The following is a 22636-nucleotide window of genomic DNA, read 5'->3' as shown; positions in this document are numbered from 1 at the left end:
TTCAGTTATGTGGTTTACTGATACAGGTGAGATGATGCAAGTATATCCCTTTCTCTTACAGATTTATGGTGGGCTGTTGGCAATGTGGAGATTGGTTACACGGCGAATGTATCGGTCTGAGTCTTTCTCAAGCACATCAAATGCGAGATGAAGGTAAAGAATACGTCTGTGTGAAGTGTTCTGCTGGTGAAGATAAGAGGATTGAATCCTGTGATGACACTGCCTTGAAAAATGAAGATAAAACTGGTGCAGATCAAGAAAACAAAACTGTTGAAAGCAAGAAGACTGTGATATCAAAGGAAACAATCTGCAGTTTTACGTCAAGTGAAAAACCGAAGCAAACAGAAGAACGTGTGAAGAACAAAATTAAATTGTATGGCAAGGTAACCTCACATAGTTGTTTTTGAATGTAAAATTCTTGAAGCCGTTTTTTTCCCCACTGAAATATTATTAGTTTGCCTCTCAAGGCATTTGTCCACAGTGACAAAATTTGGTACTTGTGGTACATATAAAAAAGTAAAAGCTGTGTCATCAGTGAAATTATAGAAATATTTTAATGCTGTTGTTGTGTCTGGGGAACAAATCGGAGATAGCCTTGAGTAACACAAGACATTACTAATTAAACCTTCAATCCAGGTGGTGCAAAAACAGTATGCTCTGTTAGTGTATTAAGCACATTTCTATAATGCTTCACGTAACTATGTGACCCATCCACTACATGTATATCCATATCCTCACTGTCTTCGATATTAACAAATATTAATAGAAGGCCTCTGTTAGTAGTGAGTATCATGTAGTGCATGCTAATTTGGTCTGTTACAGTCCCTTTTGTGGAGTTTTAAATTTGATGAATTTTATGTATTTCATATAATTATGACAGAAATCCATAGCACTTACTGGAGAAGAGTTTCTATTGTTCAGAGGAAGATCTCGAATATGATCTCTTGGAAATCTTACAATAAATAGTTTTTTGTATTTTCTGAAACACACACTCACACTCACATACACACATTCACTCCCCCCCCCCCCCCCTCACAACCCTTCAACGACCCATGCTCCTGAAAAGTCTGAGCTTTCAAAAAGTATCCCTCTTATGAGGAAAAAATCAACCCTTATGCAAGGTTAGTCTTCAGTGTATACATCTATCCCCTGGCATCATAATCCATTAGAACCTGTCCATACAGATCTGTGTAGATATTATGCAGCTTATACTGGGCTTTGGAAAACGTTACAGAACCCAGATGTTTTCTCAACATTTCTCACAGTTTTAAGAATGAATGGGTGAGTCAGTAGTATATGCCTACTTGGGTGCTAAGTTTATACTCTGATGTTTGGCAAAGGAAGCACCAACCAACTGCTGTGCGATAGCCCAGTTTAGAGAGGAGTTTGTAGGCGCTGTTATGCATCTAGGGATTATTTTTTTATCCCAAATTAAAATATTTTTTACAGCATGAGGTGCATCTAGAATGATGATGATGATGGTTGGTGGTGTTTCACCCAGACTTCTGCCACATGTACGTCATCTGCCTCAGGAAGACACTCAAGTACTGCAGCTAGAACAGGTCGACTGTATTTAGGTTAACATCATCTGATCATATCACACCAGATCTAGGTTTGTGTTGTTTCCCTCTCAAGTGTGCCCTTCAAGATGTTGTGAATGATCCACAAGACATACTGGTCTTGTGTGCCAGAATTCATAATTTATCTGACTCACCATTATAGACCAACGTGTAACCTAAGTTCTGATGGATACCATTACCAGTAGATTCCTTACCTTATGAATTCTCCCATGCGCCAGCATCCAACAGATTAGCTTCTTCCCAGCTCTCCATGTCGACGAGGACGTCACAATTGCACGGCTCCACGCGACTCCATCTGACGTCACCGTGCCAATAAGAGGTCCTCGCCGGCGTGCTGCCATCAGTTCCCTTTTTTCCCGGCCTTCTACGCTAGCGGTTTTCTCCTAGCCCTCGCTACTGTGGAAGGTGTCCCATCTTGTTTCTGGTTACAATCTTGTTTCTGGTTACAATGTCTCCTCCCAGGAAGTCGGGATTTAAGCCTTGTCGAGAGTGCGGGGGTCGCCTGTCGGTTACTGACCCTCATGATGATTGCCTTTGGTGTTTAAGCTCCGAGCATGATGTCGAGGAATGTGTATCCTGCCAGAGCATGAATCCAAAGGCTCTGAAGGAGAAAGAAGCCAAACTATTTTCGGCTAAGGCTAAGAGCCATCACAGGTCGTTTTCTCACACTTCGTCTAAGAAGCACAAGAAGCAACGTCGTCATGACTCTTGCGTCGTTGGGGTCGGAGCTGTTCAAGGTCCAGGTCTCCATCTAGACGGCGGCGTGTGACGTGGGAGGTTAGACCTTCTGTGACTCCACAACCTCAGAACCCTCAGGCTTCTCCGGTGCCGTCGGTCTTCGAGGTGGTCGCACCTCCAGAGAGTCCTCGCTTTTCACCTGTGGCACAGGATTAGGATGCTCAACTGGCGCAAGTGCCGCATGGAGGCCAGCGGTATCCTGCCTTCCGGGCTCCAGGAGCGGATCGGGCGCCATTTTTAAATGCCATGTTTTCTATGTTTAATGCTATGGCCCCTGCTGGTGCACCGGCTGGTACCATGGGTCCTTTGGCATGTACGTTGGGCTGCCAGGCTCCTTACAAGGTGGTGCTGTTTATGCCCTTCTAACCAGCTGAGGGTGCTGGTTCGGCTCCAGTGACATCACCTTTTAGACCTGCGGCGCCGATGTCATCACCTTATCAGTCGACGCTGATGACGGAGCCTCAGGTGACCACGGCGCCGATGGGATCCGCTCCGGCGCTGGATGGCTCCGGATTAGACCATAGTCAGCCTTCTTTTCCTGGTCCGAGCCTTTTAGTCCTGAAGCCGGTGTCATCGACGTCGGCTAATTCTATGTCAACGCCAAGGTTAGAGGCCAGGTTGAGGTCGCACAGAAATGCTTTAAGACTTGTGGAGGAACAGGAGAACCAAAGGCAGTTGCTTGAGGAAGGAGAGACTGTGTGGAGCCCTTGGGGTAATATCAAGGACTTGACTCAGCCAGTGGGCTAGAGACCTCCCTGGAATGGGACCTTTCTTTTCCAGGGGAGTTTACGGGGGAGACTGCCTCTTTCCATACTGTGGTCAGGAAGGCGGGCCATTTTTTGGTTCTTCCGTTGCTTGCTGCAGAGTTCAAAATGAATATTCTAACTGTGGTCCTGTATCCTTCTTCAGCTTCAGCGGATCCATTGCTTCCGTTTAATGATGCTCTTATGGAGCCTATTTTAGAGGTATGGAGGAAGCCTGTGTCGTCCCCAGCTGTCAGCAGATCTGTGGCAAGGAGGTATAGGGTAGCTCCTGGAGATCCGGTATTTTTGTTGAAACATCCTACTCCGGAGAGTCTAATTGTTCAAGCCTCTTGTTCCACACGGTCTGCACTAGGCTCCTTCCCTGTGGTTCCGTCGGACATGGAATCCAAGAGCATGGAGCAGTCGGCGAAGAAGACTTTTTTTTCTTGTAGTATGGCCCTCAAAGCAGCAAACGCTACCTGTGTATTAGGTAGATATGTGCACTCCCTGATGGATTCAGCTAGAGCTATGGTTCAAGATCTGCCGCAGGAGGTGCAAGGACAATTTGGAGAACTCCTGTCCGATGTTCAGGCAGCGGCCAAGCAGATAATCCAGTCTGGTGTGGACCTTAGACATTGTAAGTGCAGGGTAGCCATAAAGAGTATATGGTCTTGAAGTTTGTCAAACACAAACTCCTTAGTTCCATAATGGCTACACTGAAATCTGGGAAGTTTGGTACCAAACCTCTCAGCACACTAAATGCACACTGATGCCAGTGTGGAATTTATTGTAAAATGCACCCAGATGGTGTAAGGAAATGCCTCCTTGGCATGGTTACCCCCTGACTTTTTGCCTTTGCTGATGCTATGTTTTGATTTGAAAGTGTGCTGAGGCCTGCTAACCAGGCCCCAGCACCAGTGTTCTTTCCCTAACCTGTACTTTTGATTGCACAATTGGCACACCCTGGCATCCAGGTAAGTCCCTTGTAACTGGTACCCCTGGTACCAAGGGCCCTGATGCCAGGGAAGGTCTCTAAGGGCTGCAGCATATCTTATGCCACCCTGGGGACCCCTCACTCAGCACAGACACACTGCTTGCCAGCTTGTGTGTGCTGGTGAGAACAAAACGAGTAAGTCGACATGGCACTCCCCTCAGGGTGCCATGCCAACCTCACACTGCCTATGCAGTATAGATAAGTCACCCCTCTAGCAGGCCTTACAGCCCTAAGGCAGGGTGCACTATACCATAGGTGAGGGCACCAGTGCATGAGCACTGTGCCCCTACAGTGTCTAAGCAAAACCTTAGACATTGTAAGTGCAGGGTAGCCATAAGAGTATATGGTCTGGGGTCTGTCAAACACGAACTCCACAGCACCATAATGGCTACACTGAAAACTGGGAAGTTTGGTATCAAACTTCTCATCACAATAAATGCACACTGATGCCAGTGTACATTTTATTGTAAAATACACCCCAGAGGGCACCTTAGAGGTGCCCCCTGAAACTTAAACCAACTACCTGTGTAGGCTGACTGGTTCTAGCAGCCTGCCACACTCGAGACATGTTGCTGGCCACATGGGGAGAGTACCTTTGTCACTCTGTGGCCTGTAACAAAGCCTGCACTGGGTGGAGATGCTATCACCTCCCCCAGGCAGGAGCTGTAACACCTGGCGGTGAGCCTCAAAGGCTTACCCCCTTTGTTCCAGCACCGCAGGGCACTCCGGCTAGTGGAGTTGCCCGCCCCCTCCGGTCACGGCCCCACTTTTGGCGGCAAGGCCGGAGGAGATAATGAGAATAACAAGGAGGAGTCACTGGCCAGTCAGGACAACCCCTAAGGCAACCTGAGCTGAAGTGACTCTGACTTTTAGGAATCCTCCATCTTGCAGATGAAGGATCCCCCCAATAGGGATAGGAATGTGACCCCCTCCCCTTGGGAGGAGGCACAAAGAGGGTGTAGCCACCCTCAGGGCTAGTAGCCAACTGCCCTCCCTGCCCTAAACACACCCCTAAATCCTGTATTTAGGGGCTCCCCTGAACCTAGGAAATCAGATTCCTGCAACTTAAGAAGAAGAGGACTGCTGAGCTGAAAAACCCTGCAGAGAAGACGGAGACACCAACTGCTTTGGCCCCAGCCCTACCGGCCTGTCTCCCCCCTTCGGAAGAAAACTGCTCCAGCAACGCTTTCCCCAGGACCAGCGACCTCTGAATCCTCAGAGGACTGCCCTGCTCTAAAAAGACCAAGCAACTCCCGAGAACAGCGGCCCTTTTCAACAAAGACTGCAACTTTGTTTCCAGAGGAGCAGCTTTAAAGACCCCTGCAATCCCCACCAGAAGCGTGAGACTTGCAACACTGCACCCGGCGACCCCGACTCGACGGGTGAAGAAACAACGCTACAGGGAGGACCCCCATGCGACTCCAAGACTGTGAGTAACCAAAGTTGTCCCCCCTGAGCCCCCACAGCGACGCCTGCAGAGGGAATCCCGAGGCTCCCCCTGACCGCGACTGCCTGACTCTAAGATCCCGACGCCTGGAAAAGACCTTGCACCCGCAGCCCCCAGGACCTGAAGGATCGGAACTCCAGTGCAGGAGTGACCCCCAGGAGGCCCTCTCCTTTGCCCAGGTGGTGGCTACCCCGAAGAGCCCCCCCCCCTTGCCTGCCTGCATCTCTGAAGAGACCCCTTGGTCTCTCATTGAAACCTATTGAAAACCCCACACGTGTTTGCACACTGCACCCGGCCGCCCCCGTGCTGCTGAGGGTGTACTTTCTGTGCTGGCTTGTGTCCCCCCCCCCGGTGCCCTACTAAACTCCCCTGGTCTGCCCTCCGAAGACGCGGGTACTTACCTGCTGGCAGACTGGAACCGGGGCACCCCCTTCTCCATTGAAGCCTATGTGTTTTGGGCACCACTTTGAACTCTGCACCTGACCGGCCCTGAGCTGCTGGTGTGGTAACTTTGGGGTTGCTCTGAACCCCCAACGGTGGGCTACCTTGGACCCCAATTTGAACCCCGTAGGTGGTTTACTTACCTGCAAGAACTAACAATAACTTACCTCCCCTAGGAACTGTGAAAATTGCAGTGTCCACTTTTAAAATAGCTATATGTGTTTTATGTAAAAAGTATATATGCTATTGTGATTATTCAAAGTTCCTAAAGTACTTACCTGCAATACCTTTCAAATTAGATATTACATGTAGAATTTGAACCTGTGGTTCTTAAAATAAACTAAGAAAATATATTTTTCTATACAAAAACCTATTGGCCTGGAATTGTTTCTGAGTGTGTGTTCCTCATTTATTGCCTGTGTGTATGTACAACAAATGCTTAACACTACTCCTTTGATAAGCCTACTGCTCGACCACACTACCACAAAATAGAGCATTAGTATTATCTCTTTTTGCCACTATCTTACCTCTAAGGGGAACCCTTGGACTCTGTGCATACTATTCCTTACTTTGAAATAGTGCATACAGAGCCAACTTCCTACAGTGGCCCTGTGCCTGCAGTGCTTCCAAGGTCCAGAGGAGCAGATTTAATCTGATGTGGAAGATCATAAGTAACATACATGGTGGACATTATGAATCAGGAGTGTCTCTGTGGGTGGGAGGAGGGGTCAGCGGTGTTAGGAAACAATTGAGTCCTGGATTTTTTCAATTTTAGCAGTGGCAGCTGGAGGAGGGGAGCTCCGGGGGGCCACAGTCCTGCTTTAAAATGAAACACAGCAACCAAACTATTAAAGAAAAAAATAGAAAGAGTAAACCGGCTTTGTCCTGCTCGTCATGTGACCCTGTGCATGGAGCTCTTATGACAAAGAAGTTTGACAACAGTGGATGCGCTGGCCTTGCAACAAAAGGGAGCACCCGAGTAGGTGCCTGCTTTGGCCCAGGAGGATTGATGGGGGGGGACTGGTAAGTGCGTGTTGCCCTAGGTGGGGGGACTGGTGAGGGCCTCAGGATGCTGATAACAACAAATACATGAGGAACAAGAATTGGTAAGTGGAAGAAAATAGTGTGGCAGCCAATAGAAATTGAGGAAAAGTGGCAAGCACAGGAGCCAATTAAAGCACAGGGGGTGGGATCTTAGCCCCTTTTAAGATTTATATTAGATACAATAGATTTCACAAGCACAGAGCAAGCACTGCGTAGATGAAAACTAACAAGCGCACTGCAATTGCTGTGCAGGTGAAACCTAAAAAGGAAATCTGGGGACACACATGACTAAACAAGATTTGCAAAAAGTGAGTGACAAGGGAAGGCTCAGCATTTCAGAATCTCTGTCAAGGGTCTTCTCCTGGTCAGGGTTCAAATTTCGACGTTTCAGCAAGACATTTCAAAGGGTCAAAGGTTAGAGAGGGCTATTACTCTCAGAATCCAAGGGGTTCAGCAAGCGAGTTGGGATGGCAAAGTCTCTCCTCAAGGGGAAAGTGAGGAGAGTGCTCAAAGAAGAATGCTGCAAATCCTTCTGGGGAATCGTAAAAAACTTCATAAGGCAAGATGATTCATTTATCCATCACTTCATATGAAGCAAAAGGTGGAAATGTCCAATGGCAAGCAGTCATACGATTCAGTTGGCAACATCAGTGAAAGTTCTCAGGTTTTTCATATGAAACTGCTTCCATCTTATCTCATCCTTGCGAATTGAAACATTTATATACATATTTAATCCACAGTCTCAAATGTCCTGTGCTCAAGGTTAGGTTCCCAAACCTACTATACATAAAATAATAGAATATCTATTTCCAAGCTAACATTCTTATGAGAATGATTTCTGAAAGAAAAGTTAACGTTAGCAGGAAAGACTAAACATTTTCTGCACTGCCACGGAACAGGGCCTTGCAGGCCTCACTTAGGCTAAGCAAATTGAGTTAAAACGGCACATTCATTTATGCATGTACTACACATTTAACATTACGGGAAATTCAAAATGAAAAAAGACTCTTAATCTTTTTATGTAAATAATGTGAAAAAATACATTCTCTGCATTGGCATGTTATTTTTAAAATACTTTTTCCAGGAAATATTTATTGTTTTAGTGCAGACTGTTAATTTACATCATGACTACACTATAAAGGCAAATTAATTCTATAAACATGAACTTTAAACGCTATACTACGTGCTTTTAAACTAATGACCTATAGTGAGTGCACATTATTATGGCTTTTCAGTGCACCACTTTACAACTAATCTATTAATACTTTGATTAACATAATGTATAGATAGTCACAAATAGATAACCAGTGTGACTTCAGTGCCAGTACTAACATTTTTGCTACATCAGGAGTATTCCTAAAATGTTTGTCAGTGGCGGCAGCACCTCTAATGTGACAAGTAGTTGGTTGGTGAGTGCTATTTTCAGTTTTATTGCAGAACAGCACTTGCATGGTTATGCATTTCCTATTGCTGTTTGGCAGAACACACAACATTCAGTTCCAACTTAGTAGGTAAGGTTCTGGGAGCTGATATTGACAATATGAAACTTGTGTCAGCTTTGACAGTGGAAACGATTGTGGCATTTCATAACACAATTTTCTTTCACCGAATGCAATGTTTCTGACAGTGGTAACATTAATGATGTTTTTGGGCTTAAGGTATCTTACATACACTATGTATGCTTACATAGGCCACCGGTGCAGTATTGGCTCACAAATCAGTATTCTCAGTGTCTACGGGATAGGGATGTTTGAGTTTTTGTGTCGCAGAAAGAGCAGATGACTCTGCAGTCATGAAACAAACAAATCGTGAGTTGGATATCTAAAGGTGTGACCATTACAACAAATGCCTCCCAAACAGGTGGGAGGCTTGAGTGGCATATCTGGTCATCTGATGTTCACTGGTGCTATCATTTCACCTTCTAAGGTGATGGGGGAGTTATTCTGATATTGATAGCAGTGCAATAGCAATGTTTTACATGAAACACCTTAGGACCTAGTTCCTCACACTCAACAATGTCTGTCAGGAAATATGGCTCTAAGATTTAAAGAACCAGGTCTTAATAATTGCATAATTAAATTCTATGTGAAATCAATGTAATTTCTCTCAGCAGAAAGGTGGGACTCAGTCACAAAAGGGAACTTTGCTAACTGTTGTTTTCTCAGTGGGGTTATCATCCAGTATATTTATTCAGAACAAAAGAGAGCAGAAGGTGTAAAGGCTTCTTCTGCAGGTATCTTCCACAGGAGCAGGGTAATATAGTGATAATAGCTGTTCAGAGACCATTTCATACACTCTCTCCTTAACCCCATTCATTCCTCAAGTTTAGGATGTCCAAGACAATATTGATACCTGTAGTGCCAATGTTGGCACGCCAGCTCTGGGTCTTCCCCCTCACATGTGATGGAACAATATCAGAAATGACGGCCTCTACCTCATTTACTACCATGACTACAGTATAATGTGATGCATCTAGACCCCAAGTCAGTGAAGATGGCAGTCTTGCTCTAAAATCTTACATTTACAAGTTGTAACCCTCCTGTAAATATGGATGGGCATTTTAATGGAGTCTCGGACGCTGGCTGCAAGGAGGTGTTATGCTGTTAAATAAAGGCAGTATAAAACAAGGTATTTTCAAAGCTAAAGCTAAGTGCAAGTTTTCCCACAGTCTGGTAACACTGTGTTATTATATATATGTTTGCTAGTGGCTCTTATATCTTACTCCTCCTTTATGTTTCACTTGTCAGCTATGTCACAATATATGGAGTTGTTCTTGGAGTTCTGGGGCAGTTACTTGTTACTGGGCAGTATACTGTTTGGATTATATCATTTACCACTGGTGTTAAAGGAGTATTTCATTATAAAACCTCACTGCTTTCAATTTCATATATATTTAATTAATTACAGGTAGCTATGCAAAGTTCATATCTATAATTGTAAAAATAGTGACAGGCAAAACAATTCCTTCTTCCAAGTTATTTTGCCAACTTCATTTATTCAACTTGTAACTCCTCTATTCATGTATGTAAATAACTACTTTAGCACCAAGAGGCTTCTTTGTTAGAGCACTCCAAAACATAACTGTTAGATGTGACAGCCTTAGGGTGGTCACCCCTAACTTTTTGCCTGCCTCCCTCCACTTTTAGGACACCATTTTTTGCTGGTTTTAGGACTCTGCTCACTTTACCACTGCTAACCAGTGATAAAGTGCATATGTTCTCTCCCTTAAAACATGGTGACATTGGCTCGTACCTAATTGGCTTATTTAATTTACTTATAAGTCCCTAGTAAAGAGCACTACATGTGCCCAGGGCCTGTAGATTAAATGCTACTAGTGGGCCTGCAGCATTGGTTGTGCCACCCACATTCTTGTCTCAGGCCTGCCATTGCAATGCCTGTGTGTGGAGTTTAACGGCCAATTCGACTTGGCATTTGAAAGTACTTGCCAAGCCTTAAATTCCCCTATTCCCACATATAAGTCACCCCTAAGGTAGGCCCTAGGTAACCCATCGTGCAGGGTGCTGTGCAGGTAGAAGGCAGGACTTGTACCGGTGTAAAACTCCTAAATCCGTGTTGCACTGCTGTGAGGCCTGCTCCTTTCATAAGCTAATAGTAGGGCTACCCTCATATACTGATTGAGTGGTAGATTCTGATCTGAATGGAGTAACAAGGTCATATTTAATATGGCCAGGATGGTAATACAAATCCCGCTGACTTGTGAAGTTGGATTTTACTATTTTAAAAAAGAAAGTGAGCATTTCTCTGCACCTAAATCCTTCTGTGCCTTACAATCCACATCTGGCTGGGTTAGTTGACAGCTCCCTTATGCATTTCACTCAGACTACCCCAAACACAGGATGCTCAGTCACACCTGCACACACCTGCATACTGAATAGGTCTTCCTGGGATAGGGGGGTGGAGGGCCTGACACTTGCATGCAAAAGGACAGTGGCCTGCCCTCACACAATGGACTGCCAAACCCCCTACTGGGACCCTGGCAGATAGGATGGAACTGAAAGGGGACATTGTGCACTTCTAAGCCACTCTTTTAAGTCTCCCCTACTTCAAAGGCACATTTGGGTATTTAAACAGGGCCTCTGACCCTACCAACTCAGAAGTTTCTAGACCTGAACCTGCAACCTGTCAAGAGGAACTGCCTGGCTTCCCAAAGGACCCACCTGACTGCTTTTCTGCAAAGGGCTGTTGCCCTGCTGCCCTCTGGCTCTGCTGAGAAGTGCTCTCCAAGGTTTTGAATTGAGCTGGCCTCCTGTTTTCTGAAGTCTCAGAGTCAAAAAGACTTCACCTCTGCAAAGAACTCCTTGTATGGCGAAATTGCGACGCACAGCCTGCCGGAAATGACGCACAGCCTGCATTGCAGTGAGAAAATCACTGCATGTGAACCGGAACGACGCAGCCCGGCTTCCCGAGTGGAGATCGATGCAGCGCCAGCGTTGCGACTGGAATTTCGACGCACAGCCTACTGGATCAACACATAGCTGAGCCGGGACGGCGCAGCCCGACTTCCTGCGAGAAGAATCAACGCAGCGCCTGCCATGCAACAGAATTTCGACGCAGCTCCTGTGACTTCATCCTGCATGCCCAGGATTTCTCCGCATCGTCCCCGGGGCATCCAAATACCCCGCAACCTGAAGAGGATCCAAGTCCACACGCCAGAAATCGACACAGGGCCCTGGCTGTGTGAAAAATATTGACTCATCGTCTTTGTGCGGCCGGAGGAACCGACGCACACCTCCCCATTTTCCCTGCATCTCCTCCTCTGTGGTCCCTAGGGGATAATTTAGACGCAAACCAGGTAGTTTGTGCTTGCAAGAGGCTCTTAGGGCCTGATTACAACTTTGGAGGAGGTGTTAATCCGTCCCAAAAGTGACGGTAAAGTGACGGATATACCACCAGCCGTATTACGAGTTCCATAGGATATAATGGACTCGTAATACGCTGGTGGTATATCCGTCACTTTACCGTCACTTTTGGGACGGATTAACACCTCCTCCAAAGTTGTAATCAGGCCCTTAGTGCTTTTAAGAACTTAAGACTCTTTTTATCATTCTCTAAAGTGATATTTCAACGTGTTCTTTCTCGTTTTGACCTTATTTTATTCAGATAAATATTCTATATTTTTCTAAACCTGTGTGGTGTATTTTTGTAGTGAAAATACTTTGTTATTGCAGAAATACTTTACACATTGCCTTCTAAGTTAAGCCTGACTGCTCAGTGCCAAGGCACCAGAGGGTGGCCACAGGATAATTTGGATTGTGTGTGACTTACCCAGACTAGAGAGAGGGTCATTGCTTTGGCAGGGTGTAACCTGACTGCCAGCCAAAGACCCCATTTCTAACAATAACATCACAGAACCAGTGATGGGTATTTTCCTCCACCTGCAGCACACCATTTGCTCCCATTGACAAGGGTGATGGTCACAACAAATGAAATTGGAGAGTCTCTGAGCTTCACCCAGATTACAGAAACATGCACTGGGGCAAAGAGGTAAGAGCTGTATCTCTTACATGTATTGTAAGTATAGCCTTAGAAGATATATGTAAGATAATCTTCCATTGTCAAATTCGCAAAGCATGACTTTGTCAATATCAGGAACTCTGCAAAATCGCAGACATTAGTATAAACACACACCTCAGTTCACACCATAGATAGAATATTGTTTTACATTTGGTGTACAGCAATGGAATCAAGCATATTTTCACTCCGCCAAAGGAATAGGTATTTACGTATACCATTAGTTTGCAGTTAAAGGCTCTAATAGATGACACTTGATGATCCCTGGTGAAATGGAGCAATACATTATTACTGCTTTAACATTCACTTTGCTATTTTTCCTCACAAACATCCTCCAGAGAAGATAGAATCTAAAGAGAATGGTCACTTAGTGGGAGCATTGTGGGCTTACATTAGAGTCATATACACACTGGCTTTGATGGGCATCCAAAACACTTTATATTTCAGTGCCTTTCCAAGTTCACCCTCTAGATGACGGAGGAATACTGTGCATTGGAATCTAGTATAGCCTTAAGTTGCATAATTATTGTTATTGATCAGTGCGCTTTTTCCCTTGATTATTAATTGTTTCCATTTTGCATAAAGGGCTCATTTCAATGTTAGATTTCAGTGGTTTTAATTATTTTACTATATAATTAATAATTGAATAACGTTTTGCAGGGCTCTGGAGATAGATGTGTATCAGAAAGCAAAGAATTGGATAGCAGAAAAGTGCACACTACACCTATGAAGAAATCAACACCGATATCTTCATCATCTCGTCTCCTACCTGAAGAGAAAAACGATAAGCTTCATAAACACCTCCCAAATGTTACACTTACAGAAGATAAAATGCCCAAATCAGGTAATTGTGTATAAGTATATAATAATAAAAAATAATCTTTTAGATTAACAGATATTTGCTGTGCTTTATTCATTCTTCCTTCAACCCTCTAGAGATGCTTAAACCCTTTCCCATGCTGCTAAATCATTGTCAAGAAAATGTATTTGTAAAGAGCTACATATCTGTTTGTGTATATATATATATATGTGTGTGTGTGTGTGTACACACACGTGTGGGTAAGGAAGAAAATGAAACTTTTTACTTTCTGTCCCTTTTTGTATTGTATAACTTTTTATTTCAATTATCAAAATACACTTACTGTGAGTAGTCCTATCACTGAAGTCAATGGAATTGTATAATGTACTCATGATTGACTCGGTTGCTTAATCAGTGTTCTTAAATTGAGAAAAATACCCTTCTCCAACGATCTAATATCGGAGAGATCAAATAAAATGCAGAGAATTATTGAAAGCAGTTGGCAGATGAAGGGATTCATGGACTGTGGCCTGCAGATACAGACCCCTTTTCCAGATTTTGTGTTCACCTTGCTATTCTTGTTCTCTTGACCCCGCATAGATGATGTTTCTGCTGACACTGGTGAAAGGGCTCCATAAGAATGCAAAAGAAATGCCTATGCAGTGTAACTAAAAATAACCCTGAATAGGAACTGACAAAGAAGTAAATAGGCAGTTTTTAGCAAAGGGAGTTTTTTCTAGTGTTGTCACATAGCATATAGATATATTTTGGTAGTGTTTGAGTTAGTGTGTCGCCCGGTGTACCCTCATCATAGGTAGTCGTCTAATTTTTGCCAGTGTACATAATTAAACTGTGACAGCAACGGCAGCTCCTAGGGACATAATACTGCTTTCAAGAGATAGCGACAACGGAATGGTACTATTTGAAAAGGTAGACTGTCTCCTACTACGGTAAGGATCATGATCGCCAATCGGGAATTCACCCGCAGAGCTACCTGGGCTGGAAAATGGGTTTGAGCATCTCACTGCCTTGTATAATGGCATACTTTCTGCATCACACACACTCGGACCCTTTTACCACTCTTGGTGCCTCATCGAAGGAATACACTTGGTATATGCCATAATTTCAGCAAATAGGATGAACACTCCCATCCTCGCCCCTTCGTAGGGACTGCCTTCTCCTACCGCACTGGACCTAAGCACAGGACTCAAGACTTTCTCCTCTCCGAGACAGAAGGGAGTGGAATTGGTGAGAACCGTATCCCCAAATTAAGGAGAATGCAAACTCTAGGTATTCACTAAACTGGAACTGCTGGGGGATTGCCTCTCATTAGTAATCTCAGAGCAGAGTTCCTTTTAGGAGACAAATTGTTGGAAAGGGGGAGTAGATGTAAAGTGTCAAATACCTGTTAGCCTGCTTGGGTGACTTAAAGTGCCCCTAGCCACCACAGAGTGTTTTCTGTTATATAAACAGGGTGGTGAGCCGAGCTTCTTGACACAAAATGTGCCCATCGGTCCTTTAGCCACCATCTGCATTTCATTTCATTTCCACTATGGGGGAGATTGGGGATTTACCTCCTATCCTGTATTTTAGGAGAACGGAGAGCTGTAAAAACAAGTGAACACAATAATACTAATGCTAATAACAAAAATGATAATAATGATAATAAAGATGCCTTGTAGCAAAATGATTATTTGGGAGGACAGTTAGCTAGATGCCACACAAATTAAATAAAATAAACCTATGCTCAGTTCCTGGTAACAAAGCAGTCATTTTTAAAGCCCCTAGGCCCCTCAGAGGAGGGCACTACAGTGAACCCTGAGGAAGTGACTCTAAGGGTGGCGAGGAAGTAGAGCTCATATTCATGAAAATCTCATATATCCAGTCACGTGTGGAATCCACACTGCTGCTGCTGTAGGAAGGAAAGGGGAGGCTGCTGAAATGAATATTACTCAGTAGGTAGGGTACCAGTCAGTCAGTCAGTCAAATAACTTTATTCGGCAATTGCCATAAAATTACAAACCAAGACACATTTCCCAATCTACCAGCAATGAGATGATATTGAAGGTTTCCTTCAGTATATTCCTGGAGCAGCTTCTATGGTGCAGAAAGGGGAGCTAATCTCAATACATTATGTAAACAATCACCACATGCTCGGTAGTACAATGTAGTTCATGGCTCACTCTTTTGGGATTCAAATGAGAGGTCCATAGTCATTATGTTAACATAAAGATTACGTCACTGTATAACAACTGCTGGGTTCAGTTTCATTTTATTAGGATTGTGGTACACTGTTTTACCTCACCAATTTGTACCATGAACTGTGTCACTGACCAATACACCGACTGCACTTTTGAAAAGCTAATGCTCACCACCATTAAGATCTTAGTAAATACTGGCTTGCTGTCACCCACACGCAACATTTTGGAATAAACTGACCTGTTTACATCGCTGTTGGCCTCTATTATATTCCTTTATCTTAAACCTAGTCAGGGGATTGATTTAATTTTAAGGTTAGATGTTATGTACATGATCCCATGTCTCCAAAATAATAGCTCCTTATTACATATTCTACTATTATTTAATGATTCAGAGGGCAGTACTGTTTTGCTGTTCATTAATTCTATCAGTGAACTATCACATACATAGTTGTTCTATTCTGTTTTAGGATCCTTTCTTCAGAGGCCCAGAAAAATTCTCCACAAAGGTGGACAAAACATTTAGTTGTCTCTGGCTTACAGCCTTGGCGCTCCAGGACCCATTACATTTTACTTGTTAGGAATTTAAGGGAACTATGCTTCAGTGCCTGGCAAAAGTGTTCCTCAGAGCTAAACCTCCTGTGGGTTGCTTTCTCTACTCCAGACTAGGTTTAAGTTTTGCTACCTTAATCTGTGGAGACCTGGGAATTCTATTTGTCTGAACAAAGAACTGGTTTGTGCATGCCACACAGAGAACTGCCTTTCTCACATGAAAGCCTTTATAAGGAAAAATTGAACTGGAAAATCTGCATGGGAAATTTCTCAATGGACCATCATCACAAAACAGCCTTGAGTTCCAGTTAGACCTATGTGGTCAGGAGAAGAAAAGACTAAAGACCAATGTTGACTGGGTTGTGACTCTGCCATTTTCCTTGCCTTGATTAAGTTGGTGTGCCTGCAAAAGGTGACCTGCCCTGCACCTTGTGGGTGCCTGTGTTACCCCTTTCCAGATCTGAGAGACACCAGGAGGTGGTCCACCCATTATGGTTCTTTTGAGTAGGGGGTCATCCTGAGTCTGAAACAGTTTGAGCCATTTCCCAGGAACTAACAGTTTGTGTTATTTAAGGTGGAGGTGCAGCCCTTAGTCTAGTTCCTGCGGCAACCGGTACAATCTTTGGTCTTGAGTTACGGTCAATGTCTGTCCCCGTACCTGTGACTGCTTCGCCACAGGAAACTTTGACCTGTAGATTGTTAATTTAGTTACACCTGTGTCTATGGGTGGTGCACCATTATGATGTATACCCCACTGAGAGACAGAAAAATTAGTTTGATTCTTAACTGGCTTTTGAACTATATCCAGGCCAAACACTGCGGACTGCCCTCCCCTACCCCAAGTCACCATTATCTTAAACACTGGTATTTGAAATGAGTCCTAAACCACACCAAAAAACTTAAGTGCCGTGTGAGTTGTTTATTTCAGTCTGTATCCAGAGCTAGTCTGCATTAAGGACTGTTTCTCCAGCACAAAACGGTATCCCTTGTGGGGAAAGAAATGCATTGAATAGAGACGTGATGAGTTATGAAGTTCTCAGTCATCCTGAGAACATTTCAGCAGAATAATGAGATAAAAATATGTATTTTTTTACTTCACCCCGGAGGGTGTTACAGGAGTCGTATGTTCAGTCGGATTGTAAATAAAATGTATTGTCGTCTTTGAAGTTGTAGCACTGACTGAACATTAATTTTATTGTATCATGCTGTATGAGAGTGTCTAACCCTTTGCACCACCTATAAGCCTTGACTTCTTGACCTCACTTCCTAGAGAGAGTTGCATACTCAAACATAGTTACCTAGAGGGTATATATGTGACCTTTTCTTGGGGTCTAGTGGCAAGCAGACGTTACTTGACTTTATACTGAGTAGGAAAGCTAGTTTACCGCTGGTGTCATAGGGCCGAAGTCATGTTACACTCCAAACTGAATAGTCTGAAGCCTTCCTATGGGTACTTGACTGCCTCAGGGCGCCACTGGTCAGCAGTCAAGGCTTACGTAAGAAAGTGGAGGGGCTTATTAATTCAGGATCCATATGACACAGTAGATAACAGTTTATGATTTATCTGATATGATGGACAGTAACACTATTTCTTGCTGTATTGGGCATTGGAGGCACTGTTCTGAAGTGGTTTGCATAATTTTTGTCAAGAAGATCTCAGTCACTGTTGCTGCCACATTTCTGCTCTATGAAGCTCTTGATCTTTTTTGGTGTCCAGTTTGATTTCACTTTCTCTCTGGTACTCTTTAATATTAATACTGCTTATAACGCAGATGATAATTAGTTTTGACTGACACTGTAGCAATGACTATAAACACCTCTGTGAGGGCTTACAAGCTATGTAGCAGTGATATTTTAATCTGAGCTGTACTTAAAACAAATATTTTAAATTAGGAATAAAATTCCTTCTGAACACGAGCACATGAATTTCACCAACATCGTTTAGTGGGAATTGAAACTACTTCCTAAGGTAAAGGGTCTTGTATTTATTCTAGTCAAGAATTTATCCGTTGATGATTGAATAAAGGCAGTGCTGCTTCCCACCATGTTTTCACCTATGGATTCTGAACAGATTTATATTGTCTATTCCCTGTTCTCTCCAAGTGGTAGTTGCAGGAGTTTGAGAATGCTTTCTTTCACTTTTTTTCTGCACATGCTGAATTTTACCATTTAAATGATCAGAAAATAGAATATTGAAGAATTTCTTTGCTCATGCTCCAGGTTGGCACCTCTGTTGAGTCTTAGTTTCTGATGGACACATATACCTACAGATTCATCATCTGTTGAATATCCCCACACACCCGACTGGATATGGAAACTTTTCATACTTCTCCTGTGCTGGTAGATTGCACTGGCCCCATCCAGGCGCCAGAAGTTATGCTCGATGTCATTGGAGCTATGTAACTCCCATCCTGCCACATTGACATTCCCTTTTTTTCCCCCACACACTTGAAATGTGGATCAGAGCATGCTCTCTTATCGGGGGGTCTCTGCATTTTAACAGATTTTTATCAGCAATGCAGTTTGTTTGCTTGCTTGGCAAATATTCACATCTCCTTTGGGAGATGGCGCACTCTCCCAGACCATTTGTATAAGAATTCTGCAGAATTGGTGCGAAACAAACAGGATTCCTCCAGGCTGGATTCAGCTGGCTCAGTAGCTAGAATCTTGTCCTCCTCTTTGTTATTCAGATGACATGCATGGCACAGATTGACAGGCTTCTTAAATGATGTTCAATTTTCACAACTAGACATGCTATTTGCCTGAGTACAGCTATTTGCTCTCTCCTTATGTACTCAAGAGTGCCAGCTTTACTCTGCTAGGAGACTTAAATATTCATTTGGAAGACTCCACATGCAAGTTAAGCCAGGCTATCTTTGAGGATCTGGGCTCACTGAACCTCAGCCTAATTTACATGGTACCCAAACATGTCATGTCATCTCCTACACCCAATGTTCTTGAATGTTAAAGATCTTACTAAGGACCCTCCTCTGCAATCACTTAGGTCAGTCCACTTTGGAGTGCCTTTATCCATACTGAACCACACTTCACCTTCTTGGGTGGTGGCCTGGCCCCAAGCAGGTCCAGAAACTGGTCTTATTTAGCCATCCCCTCTTTCAATACTCATTTATTGAACACATTACCAAATCTGGTGCAGAAGATCGACTTGGTCCAACCCACGGTTGATGACTGAAATCGAGACTTTTTAGATGCAATCTTACCAGACCAAACTCAAATCCTAATCCATACTTCACCCCTCCCGCCCCATTGTTCAACGAGGCCCTATGAGAAGACAAAAACTGTCAGGGACTGGAAATGTCCTTGAGGAAGTCGTATGAGGAAGATAAAAAAACTCAAATATCAAATGCCCCTAAAACATTATCATGTGCACTGCAGAAATGGCAGAGCCATAGTTTACTCTGATAAAATTTCATTTCTGCAGCTCAAAATAGTTCTAAAACACTTTTTAAATAGGTCAAAGAACTCTCTGACTGCTGCTCATAATAGTTCTAAAACACTTTTTACAGTGACTGAAGAACTCTCTGACCCTAGTGTTAGTTTCACCACCTTTTCTGTCACAATAACAATGGAACGGATCTAGCTTGTTTTTTCATCAATAAGGTGGTAGGCATTCAGCGCAATGAATTTACTGGTCCCTTTGGACACCACTCTCTTTCTGTCCTTACTGCGACCAATAAAGCCTGACTGGCCACAAGATCCACTCTTCTTGGCTAAGTCTACACCTTTTACAACTCCTGGTCGAACTATTGAATTCTTCCATACACGAAGAACATAATCCCCAAGACTGGAGGCTTGCCATGGAACTGCTGTTACTAAAAAAGCCACTTGGAGCCCTCCAACTGGTCTAATTTCCGACCAGTCTTGATGCTGCCTATTCTGTCAAGAGTTTTAGAGAAACACGCCTGTAAGGAAATGCCTCCTTGGCATGGTTACCCCCTGACTTTTTGCCTTTGCTGATGCTATGTTTTGAATTGAAAGTGTGCTGAGGCCTGCTAACCAGGCCCCAGCACCAGTGTTCTTTCCCTAACCTGTACTTTTGATTCCACAATTGGCACACCCTGGCATCCAGATAAGTCCCTTGTAACTGGTACCTCTGGTACCAAGGGCCCTGATGCCAGGGAAGGTCTCTAAGGGCTGCAGCATGTATTATGCCACCCTGGAGACCCCTCACTCAGCACAGACACACTGCTTACCAGCTTGTGTGTGCTAGTGAGAACAAAATGAGTAAGTCGACATGGCACTCCCCTCAGGGTGCCATGCCAGCCTCTCACTGCCTATGCAGTATAGGTAAGACACCCCTCTAGCAGGCCTTACAGCCCTAAGGCAGGGTGCACTATACCATAGGTGAGGGTACCAGTGCATGAACACTGTGCCCCTACAGTGTCTAAGCAAAACCTTAGACATTGTAAGTGCAGGGTAGCCATAAGAGTATATGGTCTGGGAGTCTGTTTTACACAAACTCCACAGCACCATAATGGCTACACTGAAAACTGGGAAGTTTGGTATCAAACTTCTCAGCACAATAAATGCACACTGATGCCAGTGTACATTTTATTGTAAAATACACCACAGAGGGCACCTTAGAGGTGCCCCCTGAAACCTAACCGACTATCTGTGTAGGCTGACTGGTTCCAGCAGCCTGCCACACTAGAGACATGTTGCTGGCCCCATGGGGAGAGTGCCTTTGTCACTCTGAGGCCAGTAACAAAGCCTGCACTGGGTGGAGATGCTAACACCTCCCCCAGGCAGGAGCTGTAACACCTGGCGGTGAGCCTCAAAGGCTCACCCCTTTGTCACAGCACAGCAGGGCACTCCAGCTTAGTGGAGTTGCCCGCCCCCTCCGGCCACGGCCCCCACTTTTGGCGGCAAGGCTGGAGGAAACAAAGAAAGCAACAAGGAGGAGTCACTGGCCAGTCAGGACAGCCCCTAAGGTGTCCTGAGCTGAAGTGACTCTAACTTTTAGAAATCCTCCATCTTGCAGATGGAGGATTCCCCCAATAGGATTAGGGATGTGACCCCCTCCCCTTGGGAGGAGGCACAAAGAGGGTGTACTCACCCTCAGGGCTAGTAGCCATTGGCTACTAACCCCCCAGACCTAAACACGCCCTTAAATTTAGTATTTAAGGGCTTCCCTGAACCTAGAAAATTAGATTCCTGCAACTACAAGAAGAAGGACTGCCGAGATGACAAACGCCTGCAGAGGAAGAACAGAAGACACCAACTGCCTTGGCCCCAGACTTACCGGCCTGTCTCCTGCCTTCCAAAGAACCTGCTCCAGCGACGCTTTCCAAGGGACCAGCGACCTCTGAATCCTTTGAGGACTGCCCTGCTTCGAAAAAGACAAGAAACTCCTGAGGACAGTGGCCCTGCTCCAAAAGAACTGCAACTTTGTTACAAGGAGCAGATTTAAAGACCCCTGCAATTCCCCGCAAGAAGCGTGAGACTTGCAACACTGCACCCGGCGACCCCGACTCGACTGGTGGAGAACAACCAACTCAGGGAGGACCCTCCGGCGACTCTACGACTGTGAGTAACCAAAGTTGTCCCCCCTGAGCCCCCACAGCGACGCCTGCAGAGGGAATCCCCAGGCTCCCCCTGACCGCGACTGTCTGAACTCCATTTCCCGACGGCTGGAAAAGACCCTGCACCCGCAGCCCCCAGCCCCTAAAGAAACTGAACTTCTTTGCAGGAGTGACCCCCAGGAGGCCCTCTCCCTTGCCCAGGTGGTGGCTACCCCGAGAGCCCCCCCCTTGCCTGCCTGCATCGCTGAAGAGACCCCTTGGTCTCCCATTGAAAACTGAAGGAAACCCGACGCGTGTTTGCACACTGCACCCGGCCGCCCCCGCGCTGCTGAGGGTGTACTTTCTGAGCTACTTTGTGTCCCCCCCGGTGCCCTACAAAACCCCACTGGTCTGCCCTCCGAAGACACGGGTACTTACCTGCTGGCAGACTGGAACCGGGGCACCCCCTTCTCTCCATTATAGCCTATGTGTTTTGGGCACCTCTTTGACCTTTGCACCTGACCGGCCCTGAGCTGCTGGTGTGATAACTTTGGGGTTGCTCTGAACCCCCAACGGTGGGCTACCTTGGACCAAAAACTGAAACCTGTAAGTGCCTTACTTACCTGTTGAAACTAACAATAACTTACCTCCCCCAGGAACTGTGAAAATTGCACTAAGTGTCCACTTTTAAAACAGCTTATTGTGTTTTATGTAAAAAGTATACATGCTAAAGTAATGATTCAAAGTTCCTAGAGTACTTACCTGCAATACCTTTCAAAAGAGCTATTACATGTAAAATTTGAACCTGTGGTTCTTAAAATAAACTAAGAAAAGATATTTTTCTATAACAAAACCTATTGGCTGGATTTGTCTCTGAGTGTGTGTACCTCATTTATTGTCTATGTGTATGTACAACAAATGCTTAACACTACTCCTTGGATAAGCCTACTGCTCGACCACACTACCACAAAATAGAGCATTAGTATTATCTCTTTTTACCACTATTTTACCTCTAAGGGGAACCCTTGGACTCTGTGCATGCTATT

General features: G+C 44.6%; 1 protein-coding gene across 2 annotated transcripts in view; it reads left to right on the top strand.

Annotated features, from left to right (window-relative positions):
• The window catches only part of PHF3 (PHD finger protein 3), a 629825-nt gene that overhangs the window by 97913 nt on the left and 509276 nt on the right, over positions 1 to 22636 (top strand). For both annotated transcript variants that reach the window (XM_069235742.1, XM_069235741.1), the window contains 2 exons: positions 62 to 383; positions 13180 to 13363. In XM_069235742.1, the coding sequence (XP_069091843.1) occupies positions 62 to 383; positions 13180 to 13363 (506 nt within the window). The remainder of the gene's footprint in view (positions 1 to 61; positions 384 to 13179; positions 13364 to 22636) is intronic.

The sequence above is a fragment of the Pleurodeles waltl genome, chromosome 5 (genome assembly GCF_031143425.1).
Source record: "Pleurodeles waltl isolate 20211129_DDA chromosome 5, aPleWal1.hap1.20221129, whole genome shotgun sequence".
NCBI lineage: Eukaryota > Metazoa > Chordata > Amphibia > Caudata > Salamandridae > Pleurodeles > Pleurodeles waltl.
The sequence above is the reverse complement of the archived record's forward strand: the minus strand, read 5'-3'. Positions and strand labels throughout refer to the sequence as shown.